The sequence below is a fragment of the Cherax quadricarinatus genome, chromosome 16, assembly GCF_038502225.1.
Source record: "Cherax quadricarinatus isolate ZL_2023a chromosome 16, ASM3850222v1, whole genome shotgun sequence".
NCBI classification, from domain to species: domain Eukaryota; kingdom Metazoa; phylum Arthropoda; class Malacostraca; order Decapoda; family Parastacidae; genus Cherax; species Cherax quadricarinatus.
Window position 1 is genome coordinate 28,099,722 of NC_091307.1, and position 23,045 is coordinate 28,122,766.

At 38.4% G+C, this 23,045-nt stretch overlaps 1 protein-coding gene across 1 annotated transcript in view; it reads left to right on the forward strand.

Annotated features, from left to right (window-relative positions):
• LOC128688915 (SCY1-like protein 2) overlaps nt 1-23,045 on the forward strand; it is a 158,639-nt gene that overhangs the window by 36,123 nt on the left and 99,471 nt on the right. Inside the window, exons 3-7 of the mRNA XM_053776967.2 lie at nt 1,423-1,592; nt 16,284-16,463; nt 17,230-17,379; nt 17,985-18,200; nt 22,668-22,784. Of these exons, the coding sequence (XP_053632942.1) occupies nt 1,423-1,592; nt 16,284-16,463; nt 17,230-17,379; nt 17,985-18,200; nt 22,668-22,784 (833 nt within the window). The remainder of the gene's footprint in view (nt 1-1,422; nt 1,593-16,283; nt 16,464-17,229; nt 17,380-17,984; nt 18,201-22,667; nt 22,785-23,045) is intronic.

The window sequence follows — 23,045 nt, forward strand, 5'->3', positions numbered from 1 at the left end:
TCAGGGAAACCGGCAGGCCGGACTTGAGTCCTGGAGATGGGAAGTACCGTGCCTGCACTCTGAAGGAGGGGTGTTAATGTTGCAGTTTAAAAACTGTAGTGTAAAGCACCCTTCTGGCAAGACAGTGATGGAGTGAATGATGGTGAAAGTTTTTCTTTTTCGGGTCACCCTGCCTTGGTGGGAATCGGCCAGTGTGTTAATAAATAAAAAAATAAATTGTTTAGAAAGCATATGTATTGCTCAGGGCAGCACTTGCTTTAATCTGCTCCTGTTGGTAAGTCCAATAATTTAACTTTAACCCTTTGAGGGTTTTCGTCGTACTAGTACGTCTTATGCGTAGGGGTTTTTGACGTACTAGTACTCATAAATTCTAGCGGCCTCAAATCTAGTGGGAGAAAGCTGGTAGGCCTTTATATGAAAGAATGGGTCTATGTGGTCAGTGTGCACAGTCTAAAAAAAATCCTGCAGCACACAGTGCATAATGAGAAAAAAAAAACTTTGACCATTTTTTTTTAATAAATCAGCGACTTTGCAGTGTATTTTCGTATGGTATTTATTGTTGTATTCTAGTTTTCTTGGTCTCATTTTATAGAATGGAAGACATATTACTGAAATTGAGATGATTTTGACTGGTTTTACAATGAAAGGTGCCTTGAAATTGAGCTCAAAGTAGCAGAAATGTTCGATTTTTACCAAACTTCAAAAGTAAACAAATCGTGCCAAGCGTGCAATACACGTCAACTGGTGAGTCTAATATTCTTTCACAAGTGCACCAATAATATTTATACCATTTTTTACACTAATGCAGTAGTCTGCATAACAGTAAATCTTATATTTTTTGTGAGAATAAAAATTCAAAGTGGAAAGCAAAAGAATATAAGAGGGGCCTTGAGACGTGACTAATGACTAGAGGAAATGTCATTTTAGTGCCAGGAATGTCTTTCTTGTTTATTCTGGACCCTATTCCGAAATTGGCATCTTTTGAAATTTGTGTGAAATTGGCAAAATTGCTAAATTCTGACCACTGTACTGGATAGTTGAATTTATAAATGGGTGGTTTCTTGCACCCATTCGATAGAAAAAATGGAGTTTTAGCGAAATATTCATGTTTTTTGTCGACTAGTACAGTGAAATTGGCCGAAAATGGGGCTCAAAGTGGGCAAAATCGCCGATGCGTAAACATCGCCGAGACCGCTAACTTTGTGAGAGCATAATTCCGTAAGTTTTCTATCAAATTTCAAACTTTTGGTGTCGTTATGATCGGGAAAAGATTCTCTATCTTTTCATAAGAGAAAATAATTTTTTTTTTTTTTAAATTTGGCCGACCCTGAGAACGAGTTTCGGAGAGGGCCTGTCGACCCTCAAAGGGTTAATGATATCTTTAAGAATTTTGGAATTTATCTTTAATTTATTTAATTTCAGGCTTAGTTTGGAAAGTGTACAAAGGATTTAAGAAGTCCACAAAACAGGAAGCAGCTATATTTGTGTTTGAGAAGCGTCTTCTAGATAAATGGGATAAGCAAGAGAGAGAAACTATGTTGGACAAATTAAGGAAAGGTGTATCACAGCTTACACGATTAAGACATCCACAGGTAATCTTTATATGTAATTGCCATTGCTTATACATTGTGATCTAAAGGTTAAAGTATGTACATGTGTAATAAAAGAAGCCAGGAAAGGGAAAGGACAATCAGGGAACACAGAAGTAGGTTTTTATTTATTAACACATTGGCCATTTTCCAACAAGGCAGGGTGGCCCAAAAAAGAAAAACTTTCGTCATCATTCATTCCATCACTGTCTTGCCAGAGGTGCGCTTACACTACAGTTATAAAACAACAACATTAACACCTCTCCTTCAGAGTGCAGGCATTGTATTTCCCATCTCTAGGACTCAAGTACAGCCTGCTGGTTTCCCTGAATCCCTTCATGAATGTTACCTTGTTCACACTCCGACAGCATGTGAAGTCCTAAAAATCATTTGCCTTCATTCGTTCCTATCTAACATACTCATGCATGTTTGCTGGAAGTCCAAGGACCTTGCACACAAAGCCACTATCATGCCGGGGCATTTCAGGCAGACTAATCCTAGTACATAATAATTACTACTTAAATCTAGACAAGATAATTGGTTAGTTTTTATTAAAATCTTTATTTAATCTTAATATTAATGCAAGGTAGTCAAGGTGAAGGTTTATAAGAATAATAATCTTGAAGTTGCATATAATAAAAGCAATATTACAGTTAATGGTTCATGCAGTAATATTTCATGGATTCGCCGATGTTTAACCCATAAACTGTCCAAACGTGGATCTACGTTCACTTTTGCAGCCCTCCGAATATTTTGAAAAATAAAAAAATTGTTTTTTTTTTAAATGAAGAGCACATTTTTAGAAATGTTATAGGGCAAAAAAAAAAAAAAATTAGGGCCAGTACTTACCAAGGTTATAAGAGGGTGGGGGCAGGAGGAAAGAGGAGTGATTGGTGGAATGATGAAGTAAAGGGTGTGATAAAAGAGAAAAAGGTAGCTTATGAGAGGTTTTTACAAAGCACAAGTGTTATAAGAAGAGCAGAGTATATGGAGAGTAAAAGAAAGGTGAAGAGAGTAGTGAGAGAGTGCAAAAGGAGAGCAGATGATAGAGTGGGAGAGGCACTGTCAAGAAATTTTAATGAAAATAAGAAAAAAATTTGGAGTGAGTTAAACAAGTTAAGAAAGCCTAGGGAAAGTATGGATTTGTCAGTTAAAAACAGAGTAGGGGAGTTAGTAGATGGGGAGAGGGAGGTATTAGATAGATGGCGAGAATATTTTGAGGAACTTTTAAATGTTGAGGAAGAAAGGGAGGCGGTGATTTCATGCACTGGCCAGGGAGGTATACCATCTTTTAGGAATGCAGAAGAGCAGAATGTAAGTGTGGGGGAGGTACGTGAGGCATTACGTAGAATGAAAGGGGGTAAAGCAGCTGGAACTGATGGGATCATGACAGAAATGTTAAAAGCAGGGGGGGGGGGATATAGTGTTGGAGTGGTTGGTACTTTTGTTTAATAAATGTATGAAAGTGGGGAAGGTACCTAGGGATTGGCAGAGAGCATGTATAGTCCCTTTATATAAAGGGAAAGGGGACAAAAGAGATGGTAAAAATTGTAGAGGAATAAGTTTACTGAGTATACCAGGAAAAGTGTACGGTAGGGTTATAATTGAAAGAATTAGAGGTAAGACAGAATGTAGGATGGCGGATGAGCAAGGAGGTTTCAGAGTGGGTAGGGGATGTGTAGATCAAGTGTTTACATTAAAGCATATATGTGAACAGTATTTAGATAAAGTTAGGGAAGTTTTTATTGCATTTATGGATTTAGAAAAGGCATATGATAGAGTGGATAGAGGAGCAATGTGGCAGATGTTGCAAGTACAGGAAGGCCCCACTTATACGGCTGGTTAGGTTCCAGGCTACCGCCATAAAGCGGAAACCGCCGTAAAGTGGAACACCCTTTTTTTTCCACTTACAAATGCATACAAACACTAGATAACAAGTTTACACTAACATATATTAAGTTAGCAATAGAACCAGGCATCAAAAAACAATAAAAAGTACAATACACACATAGTGCACTCATTACTTACCTTAAAATATTTATAGTCTTAATCTAGGGTGAGACAAGTAGTATTTATTGTAAGAAATCAAGTGTGGTATGTATGGTAGTCAGCCAGGCTACCATACCAGGCCACCCCACCCACACATACAATTCTATGATATTTAAGCATCCCAGAGCGATAAAATGTATATACAGTTCACTCATTACTTACCTTAAAATATTTGTAGTCTTAATGTAGGGTCAGGAGTAAGTAAATGAGATAAAACGAATAAATGAGAGAGAGAAAGAATGAGTGCATGAGAGAGTACAGGCGCAGAGGTATGTAAACAAACCAGGCGAAGGTAAGTTTTGTAAACGAAGTGTACACGTCTGGTTTGTGTACAAGTTACATTGTGTACAGGTTGTCTCTACACTGATACGGTAGAATAAATAAAGAAGAACACTCCCATTCTCATGTAACATCATTTTGAGAAGAAATGATGCTCTGAGTGAAGGCAATGGAAATAAGTCACTCTGACTTTTTTGGGTTATCCTAGGTTCTCTACACATATGTTGTTATGTGTGATTATCTATGTAACTGTATTTGTGTATACCTGAATAAACTTACTTACATACATACGAAAGGAATAATTTTCTACAGTTACCCCCAGTAACACATTTTCTCTTATGTTAGATTAGAGAAAATGTTATTCTTGGCATCACTTGTACAAGTTATCTGGCTACGACAATCTCATATTTGTTTATTTATTCTATTGTAGGGTGTATTTATCATCTTTTTATGTTATGTATCGTGTTTATTATATAATTTTGAAAAAAATATCATGGATGGATTAATGAAAATGTGTATATTAACGTAATATACAACATTTAATAAGACTCGGTGATTATTATTATTATTATTAGCATTTCTAATATGGCGTCACTTGTGCAAGTCGTCTGCTACCACATCTCATATTTATGTTTATTTATTCTGTTGTGGGGTGTATTTAACATCTTTTTATGTTATGTATTGTGTTTATTATATAATTTTGAAAAAATATCATAGATGGATTAATGAAAATGTGTATTCAACGTAATATACGACATTTAAATGAGACTCGATGATTATTATCATTACTAATATGACGTCTGGAGACATAAGACACTCTTACTGATTTTAATGTGTACCTGCATGCCAGCACAGTATGTAAGTTTATTTAAGTACAGGTATACATAAGTATAATTATCAGAGTATATATAAAATATGAAATTACTTTTAAAAACATTTGAAATTTTGGAGTTTCCAGACAAAATGGAGAGACTTAGTGCTTACTGAGCTCACGAAGAATGTAAACAAACAGGGTGGGGCACGGTGACCGTATTAAAAAGTCAGGTGGGAGGAGCCGTATAGTGAGTTTTGGTCATAATTTGAAATGACCGTATTAGTGGAACGCCGTAAAGTGAAACGCCGTAAAGCAGGGCCCTGCTGTATATATATCAATACAGTGGACCCCCGCTTAACGATCACCACCAAATGCGACCAATTATGTAAGTGTATTTATGTAAGTGCGTTTGTACGTGTATGTTTGGGGGTCTGAAATGGACTAATCTACTTCACAATATTCCTTATGGGAAAAAATTCGTTCAGTACTGGCACCTGAACATACTACTGGAATGAAAAAAGTTCGTTAACCGGGGGTCCACTGTATATATATATATATATATATATATATATATATATATATATATATATATATATATATATATATATATACATACATACATACATACATACATACATATACACATACATACATACATACATACATACATATACACATACATACATATACACATACATATATACATACATACGTACATACATATACACGTACATACATATACACATACATACATATACACATACATACATATACACATACATACATATACACATATATACATATACACATACATACATATACACATACATACATACATACATACATACATACACAGTGGAACCCCGGTTAATGATATTTTTTCATTCCAGAAGTATGTTCAGGTGCCAGTACTGACCGAATTTGTTCCCATAAGGAATATTGTGAAGTAGATTAGTCCATTTCAGACCCCCAAACATACACGTACAAACGCACATACATAAATACACTTACATAATTGGTCGCATTGGGAGGTGATCGTTAAGCGGGGGTCCACTGTATATATATATATATATATATATATATATATATATATATATATTTTCAACAAGTCGGCCGTCTCCCACCGAGGCAGGGTGACCCAAAAAAGAAAGAAAATCCCCAAAAAGAAAATACTTTCATCATCATTCAACACTTTCACCACACTCACACATAATCACTGTTTTTGCAGAGGTGCTCAGAATACAACAGTTTAGAAGCATATACATATAAAGATGCTCAACATATCCCTCCAAACTGCCAATATCCCAAACCCCTCCTTTAAAGTGCAGGCATTGTACTTCCCATTTCCAGGACTCAAGTCCGACTATATGAAAATAACCGGTTTCCCTGAATCCCTTCACTAAATATTACCCTGCTCACACTCCAACAGATCGTCAGGTCCCAAGTATCATTCGTCTCCATTCATTCCTATCTAACACGCTCATGCACGCTTGCTGGAAGTCCAAGCCCCTCTCCCACAAAACCTCCTTTACCCCCTCTTTCCAACCCTTTCGAGGACGACCCCTACCCCTCCTTCCTTCCCCTATAGATTTATATGCTTTCCATGTCATTCTACTTTGATCCATTCTCTCTAAATGACCAAACCACCTCAACAACCCCTCTTCTGCCCTCTGACTAATGCTTTTATTAACTCCACACCTTCTCCTAATTTCCACACTCCGAATTTTCTGCATAATATTTACACCACACATTGCCCTTAGACAGGACATCTCCACTGCCTCCAACCGTCTCCTCGCTGCTGCATTTACCACCCAAGCTTCACATCCATATAAGAGTGTTAGTACTACTATACTTTCATACATTCCCTTCTTTGCCTCCATAGATAACGTTTTTTGACTCCACATATACCTCAACGCACCACTCACCTTTTTTCCCTCATCAATTCTATGATTAACCTCATCCTTCATAAATCCATCCGCCAACACGTCAACTCCCAAGTATCTGAAAACATTCACTTCTTCCATACTCCTCCTCTCGAATTTGATATCCAATTTTTTTTTTATCTAAATCATTTGATACCCTCATCACCTTACTCTTTTCTATGTTCACTTTCAACTTTCTACCTTTACACACATTCTCAAACTCATCCACTAACCTTTGCAATTTTTCTTTAGAATCTCCCATAAGCACAGTATCATCAGCAAAAAGTAACTGTGTCAATTCCCATTTTGAATTTGATTCCCCATAATTTAACCCCACCCCTCTCCCGAACACCCTAGCATTTACTTCTTTTACAACCCTATCTATAAATATATTAAACAACCATGGTGACATTACACATCCCTGTCTAAGACGTACTTTTACCGGGAAGTATTTTCCCTCTCTTCTACACACCCTAACCTGAGCCTCACTATCGTCATAAAAACTCTTAACAGCATTTAGTAACTTACCACCTATTCCATATACTTGCAACATCTGCCACATTGCTCCTCTATCCACTCTATCATACGCCTTTTCTAAATCCATAAATGCAATAAAAACTTCCCTACCTTTATCTAAATACTGTTCACATATATGCTTCAATGTAAACACTTGATCTACACATCCCCTACCCACTCTGAAGCCTCCCTGCTCATCCGCAATCCTACATTCTGTCTTACCTCTAATTCTTTCATTTATAACCCTACCGTATACTTTTCCTGGTATACTCAGTAAACTTATTCCTCTATAATTTTTACAATCTCTTTTGTCCCCTTTCCCTTTATATAAAGGGACTATACATGCTCTCTGCCAATCCCTAGGTACCTTCCCCTCCTTCATACATTTATTAAACAAAAGTACCAACCACTCCAACACTATATCCCCCCCCCCCTGCTTTTAACATTTCTGTCATGATCCCATCAGTTCCGGCTGCTTTACCCCCTTTCATTCTACGTAATGCCTCACGTACCTCCACCACACTTACATTCTGCTCTTCTTCACTCCTAAAAGATGGTATACCTCCCTGGCCAGTGCATGAAATTACCGCCTCCCTTTCTTCCTCAACATTTAAAAGTTCCTCAAAATATTCTCGCCATCTACCTAATACCTCACTTTCCCCATCTACTAATTCCCCTACTTTGTTTTTAACTGACAAATCCATACTTTCCCTAGGCTTTCTTAACTTGTTTAACTCACTCCAAAATTTTTTCTTATTTTCATTAAAATTTCTTGACAGTGCCTCTCCCACTCTATCATCTGCTCTCCTTTTGCACTTTCTCACCACTCTCTTCACCTTTCTTTTACTCTCCATATACTCTGCTCTTCTTATAACACTTGTGCTTTGTAAAAATCTCTCATAAGCTAACTTTTTCTCTTTTATCACACCCTTTACTTCATCATTCCACCAGTCACTCCTCTTTCCTCCTGCCCCCACCCTCCTATAACCACAAACTTCTTCCCCACATTCTAATACTGCATTTTTAAAACTATTCCATGTATATATATATATACAGTGGACCCCCGCATAATGATTACCTCCGAATGCGACCAATTATGTAAGTGTATTTATGTAAGTGCGTTTGTACGTGTATGTTTGGGGGTCTGAAATGGACTAATCTACTTCACAATATTCCTTATGGGAATAAATTCGGTCAGTACTGGCACCTGAACATACTTATGGAGTGAAAAAATATCGTTAACCGGGGTTCCACTGTATATATATATATATAATATATATATATATATATATATATATATATATATATATACTATATATATATATACCTAGGGATTGGCAGAGAGCATGTATAGTCCCTTTATATAAAGGGAAAGGGGACAAAAGAGACTGTAAAAATTATAGAGGAATAAGCTTACTGAGTATACCAGGAAAAGTGTACGGTAGGGTTATAATTGAAAGAATTAGAGGTAAGACAGAATGTAGGATTGCGGATGAGCAAGGAGGTTTTAGAGTGGGTAGGGGATGTGTAGATCAGGTGTTTACATTGAAGCATATATGTGAACAGTATTTAGATAAAGATAGGGAAGTTTTTATTGCATTTATGGATTTAGAAAAGGCATATGATAGAGTGGATAGAGGAGCAATGTGGCAGATGTTGCAAGTATATGGAATAGGTGGTAAGTTATTAAATGCTGTAAAGAGTTTTTATGAGGATAGTGAGGCTCAGGTTAGGGTGTGTAGAAGAGAGGGAGACTACTTCCCGGTAAAAGTAGGTCTTAGACAGGGATGTGTAATGTCACCATGGTTGTTTAATATATTTATAGATGGGGTTGTAAAGGAAGTAAATGCTAGGGTGTTTGGGAGAGGGGTGGGATTAAATTATGGGGAATCAAATTCAAAATGGGAATTGACACAGTTACTTTTTGCTGATGATACTGTGCTTATGGGAGATTCTAAAGAAAAATTGCAAAGGTTAGTGGATGAGTTTGGGAATGTGTGTAAAGGTAGAAAGTTGAAAGTGAACATAGAAAAGAGTAAGGTGATGAGGGTGTCAAATGATTTAGATAAAGAAAAATTGGATATCAAATTGGGGAGGAGGAGTATGGAAGAAGTGAATGTTTTCAGATACTTGGGAGTTGATGTGTCGGCAGATGGATTTATGAAGGATGAGGTTAATCATAGAATTGATGAGGGAAAAAAGGTGAGTGGTGCGTTGAGGTATATGTGGAGTCAAAAAACGTTATCTATGGAGGCAAAGAAGGGAATGTATGAAAGTATAGTAGTACCAACACTCTTATATGGGTGTGAAGCTTGGGTGGTAAATGCAGCAGCGAGGAGACGGTTGGAGGCAGCGGAGATGTCCTGTTTAAGGGCAATGTGTGGTGTAAATATTATGCAGAAAATTCGGAGTGTGGAAATTAGGAGAAGGTGTGGAGTTAATAAAAGTATTAGTCAGAGGGCAGAAGAGGGGTTGTTGAGGTGGTTTGGTCATTTAGAGAGAATGGATCACAGTAGAATGACATGGAAAGCATATAAATCTATAGGGGAAGGAAGGCGGGGTAGGGGTCGTCCTCGAAAGGGTTGGAGAGAGGGGGTAAAGGAGGTTTTGTGGGTAAGGGGCTTGGACTTCCAGCAAGCGTGCGTGAGCGTGTTAGATAGGAGTGAATGGAGACGAATGGTACTTGGGACCTGACGATCTGTTGGAGTGTGAGCAGGGTAATATTTAGTGAAGGGATTCAGGGAAACCGGTTATTTTCATATAGTCGGACTTGAGTCCTGGAAATGGGAAGTACAATGCCTGCACTTTAAAGGAGGGGTTTGGGATATTGGCAGTTTGGAGGGATATGTTGTGTATCTTTATATGTTTATGCTTCTAGACTGTTGTATTCTGAGCACCTCTGCAAAAACAGTGATAATGTGCGAGTGTGGTGAAAGTGTTGAATGATGATGAAAGTATTTTCTTTTTGGGGATTTTCTTTCTTTTTTGGGTCACCCTGCCTCGGTGGGAGACGGCCGACTTGTTTAAAAAAAAAAAAAAAAAAAAAAAATATATATATATATATATATATATATATATCCTAGGTAGTAGGTTGGTAGACAGCAACCGCCCAGGGAGGTACTACCATCCTGCCAAGTGAGTGTAAAACGAAAGCCTGTAATTGTTTTACATGATGGTAGGATTGCTGGTGTCCTTTTTTTCTGTCTCATGAACATGCAAGATTTCAGGTACGTCTTGCTACTTCTACTTACACTTAGGTCACACTACACATACATGTACAAGCATATATATACACACCCCTCTGGGTTTTCTTCTATTTTCTTTCTAGTTCTTATTCTTGTTTATTTCCCCTTATCTCCATGGGGAAGTGGAACAGAATTCTTCCTCCGTAAGCCATGCGTGTTGTAAGAGGCGACTAAAATGCCGGGAGCAAGGGGCTAGTAACCTCTTTTCCTGTATATATTACTAAATGTAAAAGGAGAAACTTTCGTTTTCCTTTTGGGCCACCCCGCCTCAGTGGGATACAGCCGGTGTGTTGAAAGAAAGAATATATATATATATATATATATATTTTTTTTTTCAACGTCGGCCGTCTCCCACCGAGGCAGGGTGACCCAAAAAAGAAAGAAAATCCCCAAAAAGAAAATACTTTCATCATCATTCAACACTTTCACCACACTCGCACATTATCACTGTTTTTGCAGAGGTGCTCAGAATACAACAGTCTAGAAGCATACACATATAAAGATACACAACATGTCCCTCCAAACTGCCAATATCCCAAACCCCTCCTTTAAAGTGCAGGCATTGTACTTCCCACACACACACACACACACACACACACCCTTATGGCTTTTCTTCTATTTTCTTTCTAGTTCTTGTTCTTGTTTATTTCCTCTTTTCTCTATGGGGAAGTGGAATAGAATTCATCCTCCATAAGCCATGCGTGTCGTAAGAGGCAACTAAAATGCTGGGAGCAAGGGGCTAGTAACCCCTTCTCCTGTATATATTACTAAATTTGAAAGGAGAAACTTTCATTTTTTCTTTTGGGCCACCCCACCTATGTGGGATACGGCTGGTACGTTGAAAGAAGAAAGAAGCATAAAACAGTGGTACATTGTTATCGCATTTAAGTTTTTGAAGTCTGTATAGAAGGTTCTGTCCCTTTCTGGTTAGCCACTCATTAGCATACACATTAGTTTTTTTCTCGATGGAGGCACTTATTAGTTTTTTTTACAGCAATTTAATTGAATCTTAACACTTTGCTTTTGACCCGGCCCTGCCAAGCAGTCAGGCCTCCTTGATAGGGCTGGTTTCAATGTTGATATGTATCTCATCTTTTATTAGCTGAAGTGCTTTGTTGGTGCAGTTGTCATGGTTTGTATCTGATGGTAGGTTAGAGCTGGTTAAAATAAGAGTCTAGGAACTTGTCTTGTTCAATCATGTCCCTTTGATACTGGAAGCATGCACTCTATTGGGATTCCATGTTTAACCTCCAATCTTGTGCAGCTTCTGACAACTTGGTGGTAAGGGAATCTAGTTGTTCAGTATGTGTGGGTATGGTTGTTTGCAGGTTTGCATGTTGCTTGGCCATATTTGTTAAGAGTGTTAGTTTGTCTTGTAATTCACTAATCCTTGAGTTTTGTTTCGTTAGATGGCGCTCTGGGTTGTTAATCCCTGTGTTTTGGGTAAATATAGAGTGCTCCAGGTCTGCAAGTTGTACCTAAGCTACTCTCTCCTATGTGCAGGTTATTTATGTATTGTTCCAGTCACAGTATTGTATCTTTTTGTTATTTCTGTGTAATCATGTTTCTCATATGAAATTTTTTTTTTATATCTTTATTTCTTTAAGTACATGTACAAGGTATACATGTCTAGTTAACATCAATGACATACTACTATATAGAAGTTCCCTTGTTATGCAGAGCACTTCGGGCAAATTATGTCAGTTTTGTCTCAGGATGCGACCCACACCAGTCGATTAACACTCAGGTACCCACTTTTGCTGATGGGTGAACATGGACAACCAGTGTAAGGAAACACACCCAGTGTTTCTACCCTCACCTGGAATTGAACCAAGACTCTCGGCGTGTGAAGCAAGAGCTTTTGCCACCAGGCCACATGTTGGGTCTTACTGACATCCTCCATTGTGCAGTATTTTTACATGTACATAACATAAGCAGACTTCTTTTGTGGGCCTTGTTGTTTCAGGTGATATTGGCCCACTACACTAGGGTGTGTAGTGTCTTACATGTGCATAGGGTTAAGTAGAGTCCTTGTGTGGGTCATTTTATATTGGGTCATGCTACTCCACTGTAGAACTGTATATATTTTTTACATGGTCATACCATACACTAGTCTCTTGTTTGGGCACAGTAGTGTCAGCTTGTATTTGCAGGAGTAGAGCAAACCTTGTGTCATCCTGTCTTCAGTATTTAATCTGCCATACAGCTGTAAAATCTTTATGATAATTTCCTCTTGTAAACTTTCATTGCTATATCATTCCATTTACAATAAAACTTTCTATTTTTTAGACAGCTCTTGGTAATAGTTATAGCCATTTATTCTGCCAGTTGATAGGGTTAGGAAGGCTTCCTTGTCAATTCTTTAATTTTTTCAACACGCCGTCCATCTTCCACTGAGGCAGGGTGACCCAAAAAAGAAAGAAACACTTTCACCATCATTCAACACTTTCACTACCATTCACACATAATTACTGTCTTTGCAGAGGTGCCCAGATATGACAATTTAGGTGTCACTCCAAACAACCAATATCTTAAATCCCCCCTTTAAAGTGCAAGCATTGTACTTCCTACCTTCAGGACTCGAGTCCGGCTAACCGGTTTCCCAGAATCCCTTCACAAAATTTTACCCTGCTCACACTCCAACAGCTCATCAAGTCCCAAAAACCATTCATCTCCATTCATTCCTATCTAACACACTCACACATACCTGGTACATGTCCAGGCCTTTTACGACACGCATGGCTTATGTAGGAAGAATTCTGACTCAGTAAACTTATTCTTCTATACGTTTTACAATCTCTTTTGTCCCACTTTCCCATATATAATGGAATTATACATGCTCTCTGCCAATCCTGAGGTATCTTCCCCGCTTTCACACATTTACTGAACAAAAATACCAACCACTCGAAAACTATATCGCCCCCTGCTTTTAACATTTCTGTCATGATTCCATCAGTTCCAGCTGCTTTACCCCCTTTCATTGTACCTAATGCCTCACGCACCTCCCTTACACTCACGTCTGGCTCCCCTTCTTTCATATCCTGTTTTAATCTTGAATGTGGTTATTATGTCTCCTCTTTTCTTTGTATCAGCCAAAGATAACTTTTTCCTTATATCAGCCAAAGATATCTCCAGTTTCTTTAGAATATCTTCATAGCTCATATTTTTAGCTCTGAGATTTATTTTTTACCTTGTCTTTGAACTTTTTCTAGCTTTCCCACAAGTTCTTTTAGGTGTGGATAGTGTACTTCAGTGTATATTTGCCAGTACCACATGTTGTGAACAGTCATTTTTCTGCTCTTGGCAGTCAGCCATTTTCCTGGGCCTTCACTGTTGCTCCATGTTGCCCTTTGGGGCCTTGTGCCTGTCTCATCTGCTTGGAGTCCTTGTCAATGGATTCTCCTATACTTTTCTAGCTGCTGGTGGGCTCGGAGCCAATATTTGTATTAACCTTCTTGGCATTGCTGTTATTTTGTCTATGGCACATTTATGCTGTGGCTCATCTCTGTCTCCTTGCCCTTTCGTGCATGGATGCTCTTTAATCTCCCACAGCCCATACTGCTCCTTGGCAATTTGTAGGTTTGGACCTGGTAGCCCACATCCTTTTGCCTCGGCTTTATGGCTTGTTCTCCAGCAAATTATGAATTCTTGGGTGATTTTTTTTTTTTCAACAAGTCGGCCGTCTCCCACCGAGGCAGGGTGACCCAAAGAAAAAGAAAATCCCCAAAAAGAAAATACTTTCATCATCATTCAACACTTTCACCTCACTCACACATAATAACTGTTTTTGCAGAGGTGCCCAGAATACAACAGCTTAGAAGTATATACGTATAAAAATACACAATATATCCCTCCAAACTGCCAATATCCCAAACCCCTCCTTTAGAGTGCAGGCATTGTACTTCCCATTTCCAGGACTCAAGTCCGGTTATATAAAATAACCGGTTTCTCTGAATCCCTTCACTAAATATTACCCTGCTCACACTCCAACAGATCGTCAGGTCCCAAATACCATTTGTCTCCATTCACTCCTATCTAACACGCTCACGCACGCTTGCTGGAAGTCCAAACCCCTCACCCACAACGCTTCCTCTACCCCCTCCTTCCAACCTTTTCGAGGACGACCCCTACTCCGCCTTCCTTCCCCTACAGATTTATACGCTCTCCATGTCATTCTACTTTGATCCATTCTCTCTAAATGACCAAACCACCTCAACAATCCCTCTTCAGCCCTCTGACTATTACTTTTATTAACCCCACACCTTCTCCTAATTTCCACACTCCGAATTGTCTGCATAATATTTACACCACACATTGCTCTTAGACAGGGCATCTCCACTGCCTCCAACTGCTTCCTTGCTGCAGCATTTACAACCCAAGATTCACACCCACATAAGAGTGTTGGTACTACTATACTTTCATACATTCCCTTCTTTGCCTCCATAGATAACATTTTTTGCCTCCACATATACCTCAATGCACCACTCACCCTTTTTCCTTCATCAATTCTATGATTAACCTCATCCTTCATAAATCCATCTGCTGACACGTCAACTCGGGTGATGTACACATTATTTTCTTTCCTCTGGGGTTCCTGCCCCAGCATCCTCTTTACACTTGAGGTGGGTCTGTCTGCTCTGTGCCATGTGTCATGTTTCCAGATTTTTGTGTGACTTAAGCAAGTGAAGGATGGTCCTCTGAGCACCTCTTCCCTTCACTGCACACCCAAAAATATTGGCTACATATTCTTAGGCTGGGATTCCATATGCTCTATTGACAGTTTCCAGGACAAAAACAGCAGTTCTCAGTTAGGTCACTGTTCTCACCAGGGCATCCAAGCCTGATGAGGTTAGGTCTTTTAATGCACAGCTAAACTTCTATAGCCCCAGCACCTTATACCAGGAACCTCTTGCAGTCTAGTGGTTTAAAGATTTGGGGTGCTTGGCTCTAAGGACTATCAGGAATACCTGTTATGAACCATACAGGTGTATTTGTGTCCTTAACCTTTTTGATTGTACTTGCATTCTTATCTGATGCCTACAGTTCTGGTGCTTGTGTGAATGCAATGGCAGGGTCTTTTGGCCTCACAGGATGTCTAGGCTTACTGTATTCCAATGATGGCTCAGTCGTGGGCCAAGTATAGAGAGCCTCTTTTACACTGTTTCTGGTGTGATTTTTTAGTGTCAAAATAAACTGACTTGTGAGTTTCTTGTTTATACTAATTTGTGAATGAAAGACTTATTTGAGAAGCTTTGATTAACACTTGTTTCATTCAGTGTATCCTACTTATGCCTTTCTGGTTTGTGCTTTTTTGTTTTATACCTGCTTTGATTTTGCCTCTATGTAACAACTGCTACCTCCATTATGATTATCATTGAAACCTCTATGGTCCTTAATAGATTAATATGTTCTGACTCGAGAAAAGTGTATGTCACCTAAACCATACCCCGGCCGGGATTGAACCCGCGGTCAGAGAGTCTCAAAACTCCAGACCGTCGCGTTAGCCACTAGTCTGGAGTTTTGAGACTCTCTGACCGCGGGTTCAATCCCGGCCGGGGTATGGTTTGTTTGCAATCGTGTCATTACGATTTCGTGAGTCATGTATGTCACCTCTTCCCATAATTGTCTTGTTTCCAGATGCCAGTTGCATTGCTATGGTTTGATGGTCTCAACTGATTTGTGTGCTCTACAACATTCAGATAATGACTGTTTGAGAAGTCAGATTAAGGCTTGAGTATCTCGGACCATACTGGCATTATCTGAGGTAATAGTTAAGAAAAGGTGTGACATACAGTATTAAAAGGTAGTGGTGTATTCCCACAGATATGTTTTTCAAACTTAAGTTTTATGATAGATTTATATTTTTCAGGTTCTCACAGTCCAGCATCCTCTTGAAGAATCAAGAGAAACTTTAGCATTTGCAACTGAGCCAGTGTTTGCATCATTAGCAAATGTTCTTGGAAATAGTGACAATATGCCTATACCCCCACCACTTAAGCTAAAAGATTACAAACTTTATGATGTTGAAATTAAGTATGGTTTGATGCAGGTAAGTGTTGGAGTGAGGGGGAGGGAAAGTGTGTGTGACAGTGGGAAGAATGAAAGAAGGTAAAGTAGCTGGGATAGATGGGTTTAAGACAGAGATGGTAAAAGCAGGTGGGTATACAATGTTAAAGTAGTTGGTATGTTTGTTCAGTATATGCCTGACAGAAGGAAAGGTACCAAAGGATTGGTAGAGAGTATGCATAGTTTTGTTGTATAAGGAAAAAGGGGTCAGGAGAGAATGTAAGAATTATAGGGGATAAGCCAGCTGAATATACATTGTAAAGTTTATGGTAGGTTTATTATTGAAAGGGTTAGAGGTAATGTTACAAATTGCACTCTGTCAGGCCAGGAGTCCATCTCCTAACCTGACAGGAGCCTGTTTCAGTGATTGTAACACTAAAGTACAGTTACTCTCTGGAATCAGTTAAATAAGCAATTCATAATATTTTCAGTAAATGGCAAGGGAGAATGAAAAGAGAGACAAACTTTTAATAAAACTTTGCAGTGAGTAATGTACAGTACAAGATTCAGGAGTTATTGTGTACATTGACAAATGTCCAGATAGTAAACAATATGTCCAACTAGAATATAATAAAGAGCAATGGACGAACCATAACCTTACCAACTGTAGGAGAAACTTCCACCTAGGAAACAGTCCATAGTAAAACTACACACATTTAAAGAAAAGCAAAGGTAGTATGGGAGTAATAGGCCAAGAATTCTAATATCAAAAAATGAGAAACTTTTTGATATAAAATTGTATTTTGCAGGTTAGTGAAGGATTGGCCTTTTTACATAATTCTGTGAAGATTGTCCACTGTAATGTCTGCCCTGAAAATATTGTGCTAAATCATCAAGGTGCATGGAAGCTCTTCGGATTTGACTTTAGTGTGGCTAATCAAGCATCTCCAGATCAGCCTGTAAGTCACTAAAGGATCTTTACACTATAGTGGAACGTAGAGTTGTGCCAAATAGACGTCAGTTAAACTCAGCTTGCCTGACAAAAATCATTATGAAAATCTAAGCAAAATTTTCAAGGGAAAATTTACTGGAGAAAAAGATACAGAAGTGTTTAGGGTTTGAAGTCAGTTGAAGCAGGTGTTCTCAGATAATACACAAATGCTTCGGAGGAAGAAAAAAAAAAGAATAATTTTAATCACTCATTTAGAGACACAGTAGAATATATCAAGTTGCACATTCATAACTTGTTTGTCAAATCTGAAATTGTCATAAAAATAAAGGACATTTATGATTTAGCAGATAAAGTTCCTTATATCTGAAATTAATTTGTCCAGCAGATCAGAAGAATAATGAGCAATTCTGCTTCCAAATATTGTTCAGCCACAGATTTTGTTTGTTAAATCTGAAGTCCATTTAATGGGGGTCTGTTAAATCAAGGTTCTACTTTATTTGTGAACGAATGATGAGTATTGTTCTCAAATGTATTTCAGTCTTCATAATTCTCAGTTGATGTGATATGAAAGATTTCATTAACTTTGCTGAGAAATGTGAATTTTTTCCTCAGCCATATTGGCCATTTGAAGAGTATGATTCAAGACGACACCCTAATTGCCAGCCTCATCTCAACTACTTGGCACCTGAGTATGCACTCACTCACACATTGGACACTGCTGCTGACCTTTTTTCACTGGGAGTCATCATTTATGCACTCTTTAATGAAGGAAGACCCATCTTTCATAACAATCAAGATTTTGGAACTTTTAAAAGAAACTGTTGTGAAGTAAGTCCAAGTTTACACACAGTATTTCTGCTTAACAAATTTTGTTTGTGGAGTCAAGTTTCAGCTCATGGGCACTGCCACTAATTGTCTGACATCATGCTTCCATATTCCCTTTTGTAGGGTGTCCAACTCAACCTCATCCTCTAGTTCATTGACTCCCAACCTTTAATTTGTGATATTACATTTCAAAATTGTTGAAACTCCTTGAAATTAAAACAACTTATTCATAATTAGGTATTTTGTTGAAACTAGAGCACCATGAAAACTGTAGTTACTTTATGTGAAAAATATAAGAATACAATCTATGAAAGCAATATTCAAACTGAGATTTTTAATATAGCTGAATACATTTATTCCTACAAAATTGGCTGAGGGTTATATTCCTAGAGGTCCTGCTAACCTAAAACTCATAAATAATGCAAAATTTAACCTGCATAGCAAATTTAGTTTCATTTTAGGCTCTTTTTGTTTTTTAGACCACATTTCTTAAATATCTCGCTGATTTGTTTAATTCACGAGAAAGTCATAAGAAATAATGATCAGTGCACAAATAACCTGTACAGACGCTACCCTACTTATGAACATTTAAGTTACGAACATTCAGACATACGAACAGACTGCCATATTAGTTTATTGTACCAATTAAAAAGGTAAGAAGTTTTTTATTATAGTATTTATTATTAATGTTGAAGGATAAGCTATGGCAGGAAAAGAGGGACTATAAATGTATTAATTCAAGGATTATGTGGAGTAAAATAAAGGTTGGATGTGAAAAGTGGGTTATAGTAAGTGTATATGCACCTGGAGAAGAAAGAAGTGTAGAGGAGAGAGAGAGATTTTGGGAAATGTTGAGTGAAGTGTGGTTGGGGATTTCAATGCTAAAGTGGGCAAAATGTTGTGGAGGGAGTAGTAGGTAAATTTGGGGTGCCAGGGGTAAATGAAAATGGGGAGTTTTTAATTGAGCTATATGTAGAAAGAGGTTTGGTAATAAGTAATACATATTTTATGAAAAAGAGGATAAATATGCAAGGTATGATATAGCACGTAATGAAAGTATTTGTTAGATTATGTATTGGTGGATAAAAGGTTGATGGGTAGGCTCCAGGATGTACATGTTTATAGAGGGGCAACTGATATATTGGATCATTATTTAGTTGTAGCTACAGTGAGAGTAAGAGATAGATGGGAAAAGTGGAAAATGGCAACAACAAGAGGGAGGTGAAAGTGTATAAACTAAGGGAGAAGGAAGTTCAGGTGAGATATAAGCCACTATTGGCAGAAAGGTGAGCTGGAGCAAGTTTGAGCAGTAGGGGGGTTGAAGAGGGCTGGAATAGTTTTAAAAATGCAGTATTAGAATGTGGGGCAGAAGTTTGTGGTTATACGAGGGTGGGTGCAGGAGGACAGAGGAGTGATTGGTGGAATGATGAAGTAAAGGGTGTGATGAAAGAGAAAAAGTTAGCTTATGAGAGGTTTTTACAAAGCAGAAGTGTTATAAGAAGAGTAGAGTATATGGAGAGTAAAAGAAAGGTGAAGAGAGTAGTGAGAGAGTGCAAAAGGAGAGCAGATGATAGAGTGGGACAGGCACTGTCAAGAAATTTTAATGAAAATAAGAAAAAAATTTTGGAGTGAGTTAAACAAGTTAAGAAAGCCTAAGGAACGAATGGATTTGTCAGTTAAAAACAGAGTAGGGGAGTTAGTAGATGGGGAGATGGAGGTATTGGGTAGATGGCGAGAATATTTTGAGGAACTTTTAAATGTCGACGAAGAAAGGGAGGCGGTAATTTCATGCACTGGCCAGGGAGGTATACCATCTTTTAGGAGTGAAAAAGAACAGGATGTGAGTTTGGGGGAGGTGCGTGAGGTGTTACGTAGAATGAAAGGGGGTAAAGCAGCTGGAACTGATGGGATCATGACAGAAATGTTAAAAGCAGGGGGATATAGTGTTGGAGTGGTTGGTATTTTTGTTTAATAAATATATGAAAGTAGGGAAGGTACCTAGGGATTGGTGAAGAGCATGTATAGTCGCTTTATGTAAAGGGAAGGGGGACAAAAGAGATTGCAAAAATTATAGAGGAATAAGTTTACTGAGTATACCAGGAAAAGTGTATGGTAGGGTTATTATTGAAAGAATTAGAGGTAAGACAGAATGTAGGATTGCCGATGAGCAAGGAGGTTTTAGAGTCGGTAGGGGATGTGTAAATCAAGTATATATGTGAACAGTATTTAGATACAGGTAAGGAAGTTTTTATTGCATTTATGGATTTAGAAAAGGCGTATGATAGAGTGGATAGAGGAGCAATGTGGTAGATGTTGCAAGTATATGGAATAGGTGGTACGTTACTAAATGCTGTAAAGAGTTTTTATGAGGATAGTGAGGCTCAGGTTAGGGTGTGTAGAAGAGAGGGAGACTACTTCCCGGTAAAAGAAGGTCTTAGACAGGGATGTGTAATGTCACCATGGCTGTTTAATTTTATTTATTTATTTATTTAATGTCTTTGCAAACAGTACATTGAGATTGTGTATATACAATAGTGGGTTGCAATGCAAAGAGAGCCTCTATTATGCCTAGGCATTATGGGCCTATGGGGTTGTAAAAGAAGTAAATGCTAGAGTGTTCAGGAGAGGGGTGGGATTAAATTATGGGGAATCAAATACAAAATGGGAATTGACACAGTTACTTTTTGCTGATGATACTGTAACTATCAGAGATTCTAAAGAAAAATTACAAACGTTAGTGGACGAGTTTGGGAGTGTGTGTAAAGGTAGAAAGTTGAAAGTGAACATAGAAAAGAGTAAGGTGATGAGGGTATTAAATGATTTAGATAAAGAAAAATTGGATATCAAATTAGGGAGGAGGAGTATGGAAGAAGTAAATGTTTTCAGATATTTGGGAGTTGACATGTCGGCGGATGGATTTATGAAGGATGAGGTTAATAATAGAATTGATGAAGGCAAAAAGGTGAGTGGCACGTTGAGGTATATGTGGAGACAAAAAACGTTATCTATGGAGGCAAAGAAGGGAATGTATGAAAGTATAGTAGTGCGAACACTCTTATATGGGTGTGAAGCTTGGGTTGTAAATGCTGCAGCGAGGAGGTGGTTGGAGGCAGTGGAGATGTCCTGTCTAAGGGCAGTGTGTGGTGTAAATGTTATGCAGAAAATTCGGAGTGTGGAAATTAGGAGAAGGTGTGGAGTTAATAAAAGTATTAGTCAGAGGGCTGAATAGGGGTTGTTGAGGTGGTTTGGTCATTTAGAGAGAATGGATCAAAGTAGAATGACATAGAGAGCGTATAAATCTGTAGGGGAAGGAAGGCGGGGTAGGGGTCATTCTCGAGAAGGTTGGAGGGAAGGGGTAAAGGAGGTTTTGTGGGCGAGGGGCTTGGACTTCCAGCAAGCGTGCATGAGCGTGTTAGGAGTGAATGGAGACAGATGGTTCTTGGGACCTGACGAGCTGTTGAAGTGTGAGCAGGGTAATATTTAGTGAAGGGATTCAGGGAAACTGGTTATTTTTATATAGCCAGACTTGAGTCCTGGAAATGGGAAGTACAATGCCTGCACTTTAAAGGATGGGTTTGAGATACTGGCAGTTGGGATGATGTGTAATAGGATGGTGTACATATATGTATAATTGGGGCTCTAATATCATATTCTGTATGAAGTTTATTATATTATTTCAGGTCACTTTTTATATTGTATCTTTATATATGCTTCTAAGCTGTTGTATCTGGGCACCTCTGCAAAAACAGTGATTATGTATGAGCGGGGTGAAAGTGTTGAATGATGATGAAAGTATTTTCATTTTGGGGCTTTTCTTTCTTTTTGAGTCACCCTGCCTAGGTGGAAGATGGCTGGCTTGTTGAAAAAAAAATTAACACTTGCTGTCTCCCACTGAAGTAGGGTGACCTGAAAATGAAGAAACACTTTCACCATCACTCAATTCACCACTGTCTTGCCAGAGGTGTGCCAACATTACAGTTCAGATGCAACTACAAGCTGCAGTAACCCCCCCCCCTCCTTCAGAGTGCAAGCACTGTACTTCCTGCCTTCGGGAACACCAGCTAACTGGTGTTCCCGATTCACTTTATAAATGTTACCTTGTTCACACTCCAACAGCACATCTCATTAAAAAGTAGTTGCCTCCACTCTCTTCAATCTAACATTCTCACACACACACCTGTTGGATGTCCAAGTCCCTTTGCATACAAAAATTTCCTCTACTCCTTTCTTCCACCCTTTCCTGGGATGATTCCTACCCCTCCTTCATTCCACTACAGATTTATACACCCTTCAAATTATCCTGTTTTGCTCTATCATCTCTAAATGGCCAAACCCTTCTCAGCCCTCTGGATAATACTCTTAGTAACCCTGCTCAAACCTCTTTCTCTGCAGTGTTTAAATCTCATGCTTCAAACTCATTATTACATTTTATTCCCAAGTGGATATATTAATTTGTATTTTATTCAACAGTTGAAGAATCCAAATGCACTGAAGCTAACATCCATCCCAGAGGGTTTAAGGGATCAAGTGCGACTGCTACTCCATGCAACACCTCAGTTACGACCGGATTCATTACAGTTCTCCAAGGTAAAATAATTATTTAAAATTATCAGTTGTTTCATTTCAGATATATATATTTCTGCTGTGGGACCCTGGGAAAGGTCTAATTGGAAGATGTTCTGCTTATTTTTTACATAATCTTCTCTCCTAGTCCCCTTCATTGAAGGTGTCTTGATGCTGGTGAAGCGTTCTTCATCCAAGGAATTGGAACTACCCTCTCCTTTCTCAGATCAAGCCTGATTACCTCTTGTTCCCTACATATTGCATGATCCCAACAGGGTTAGCACT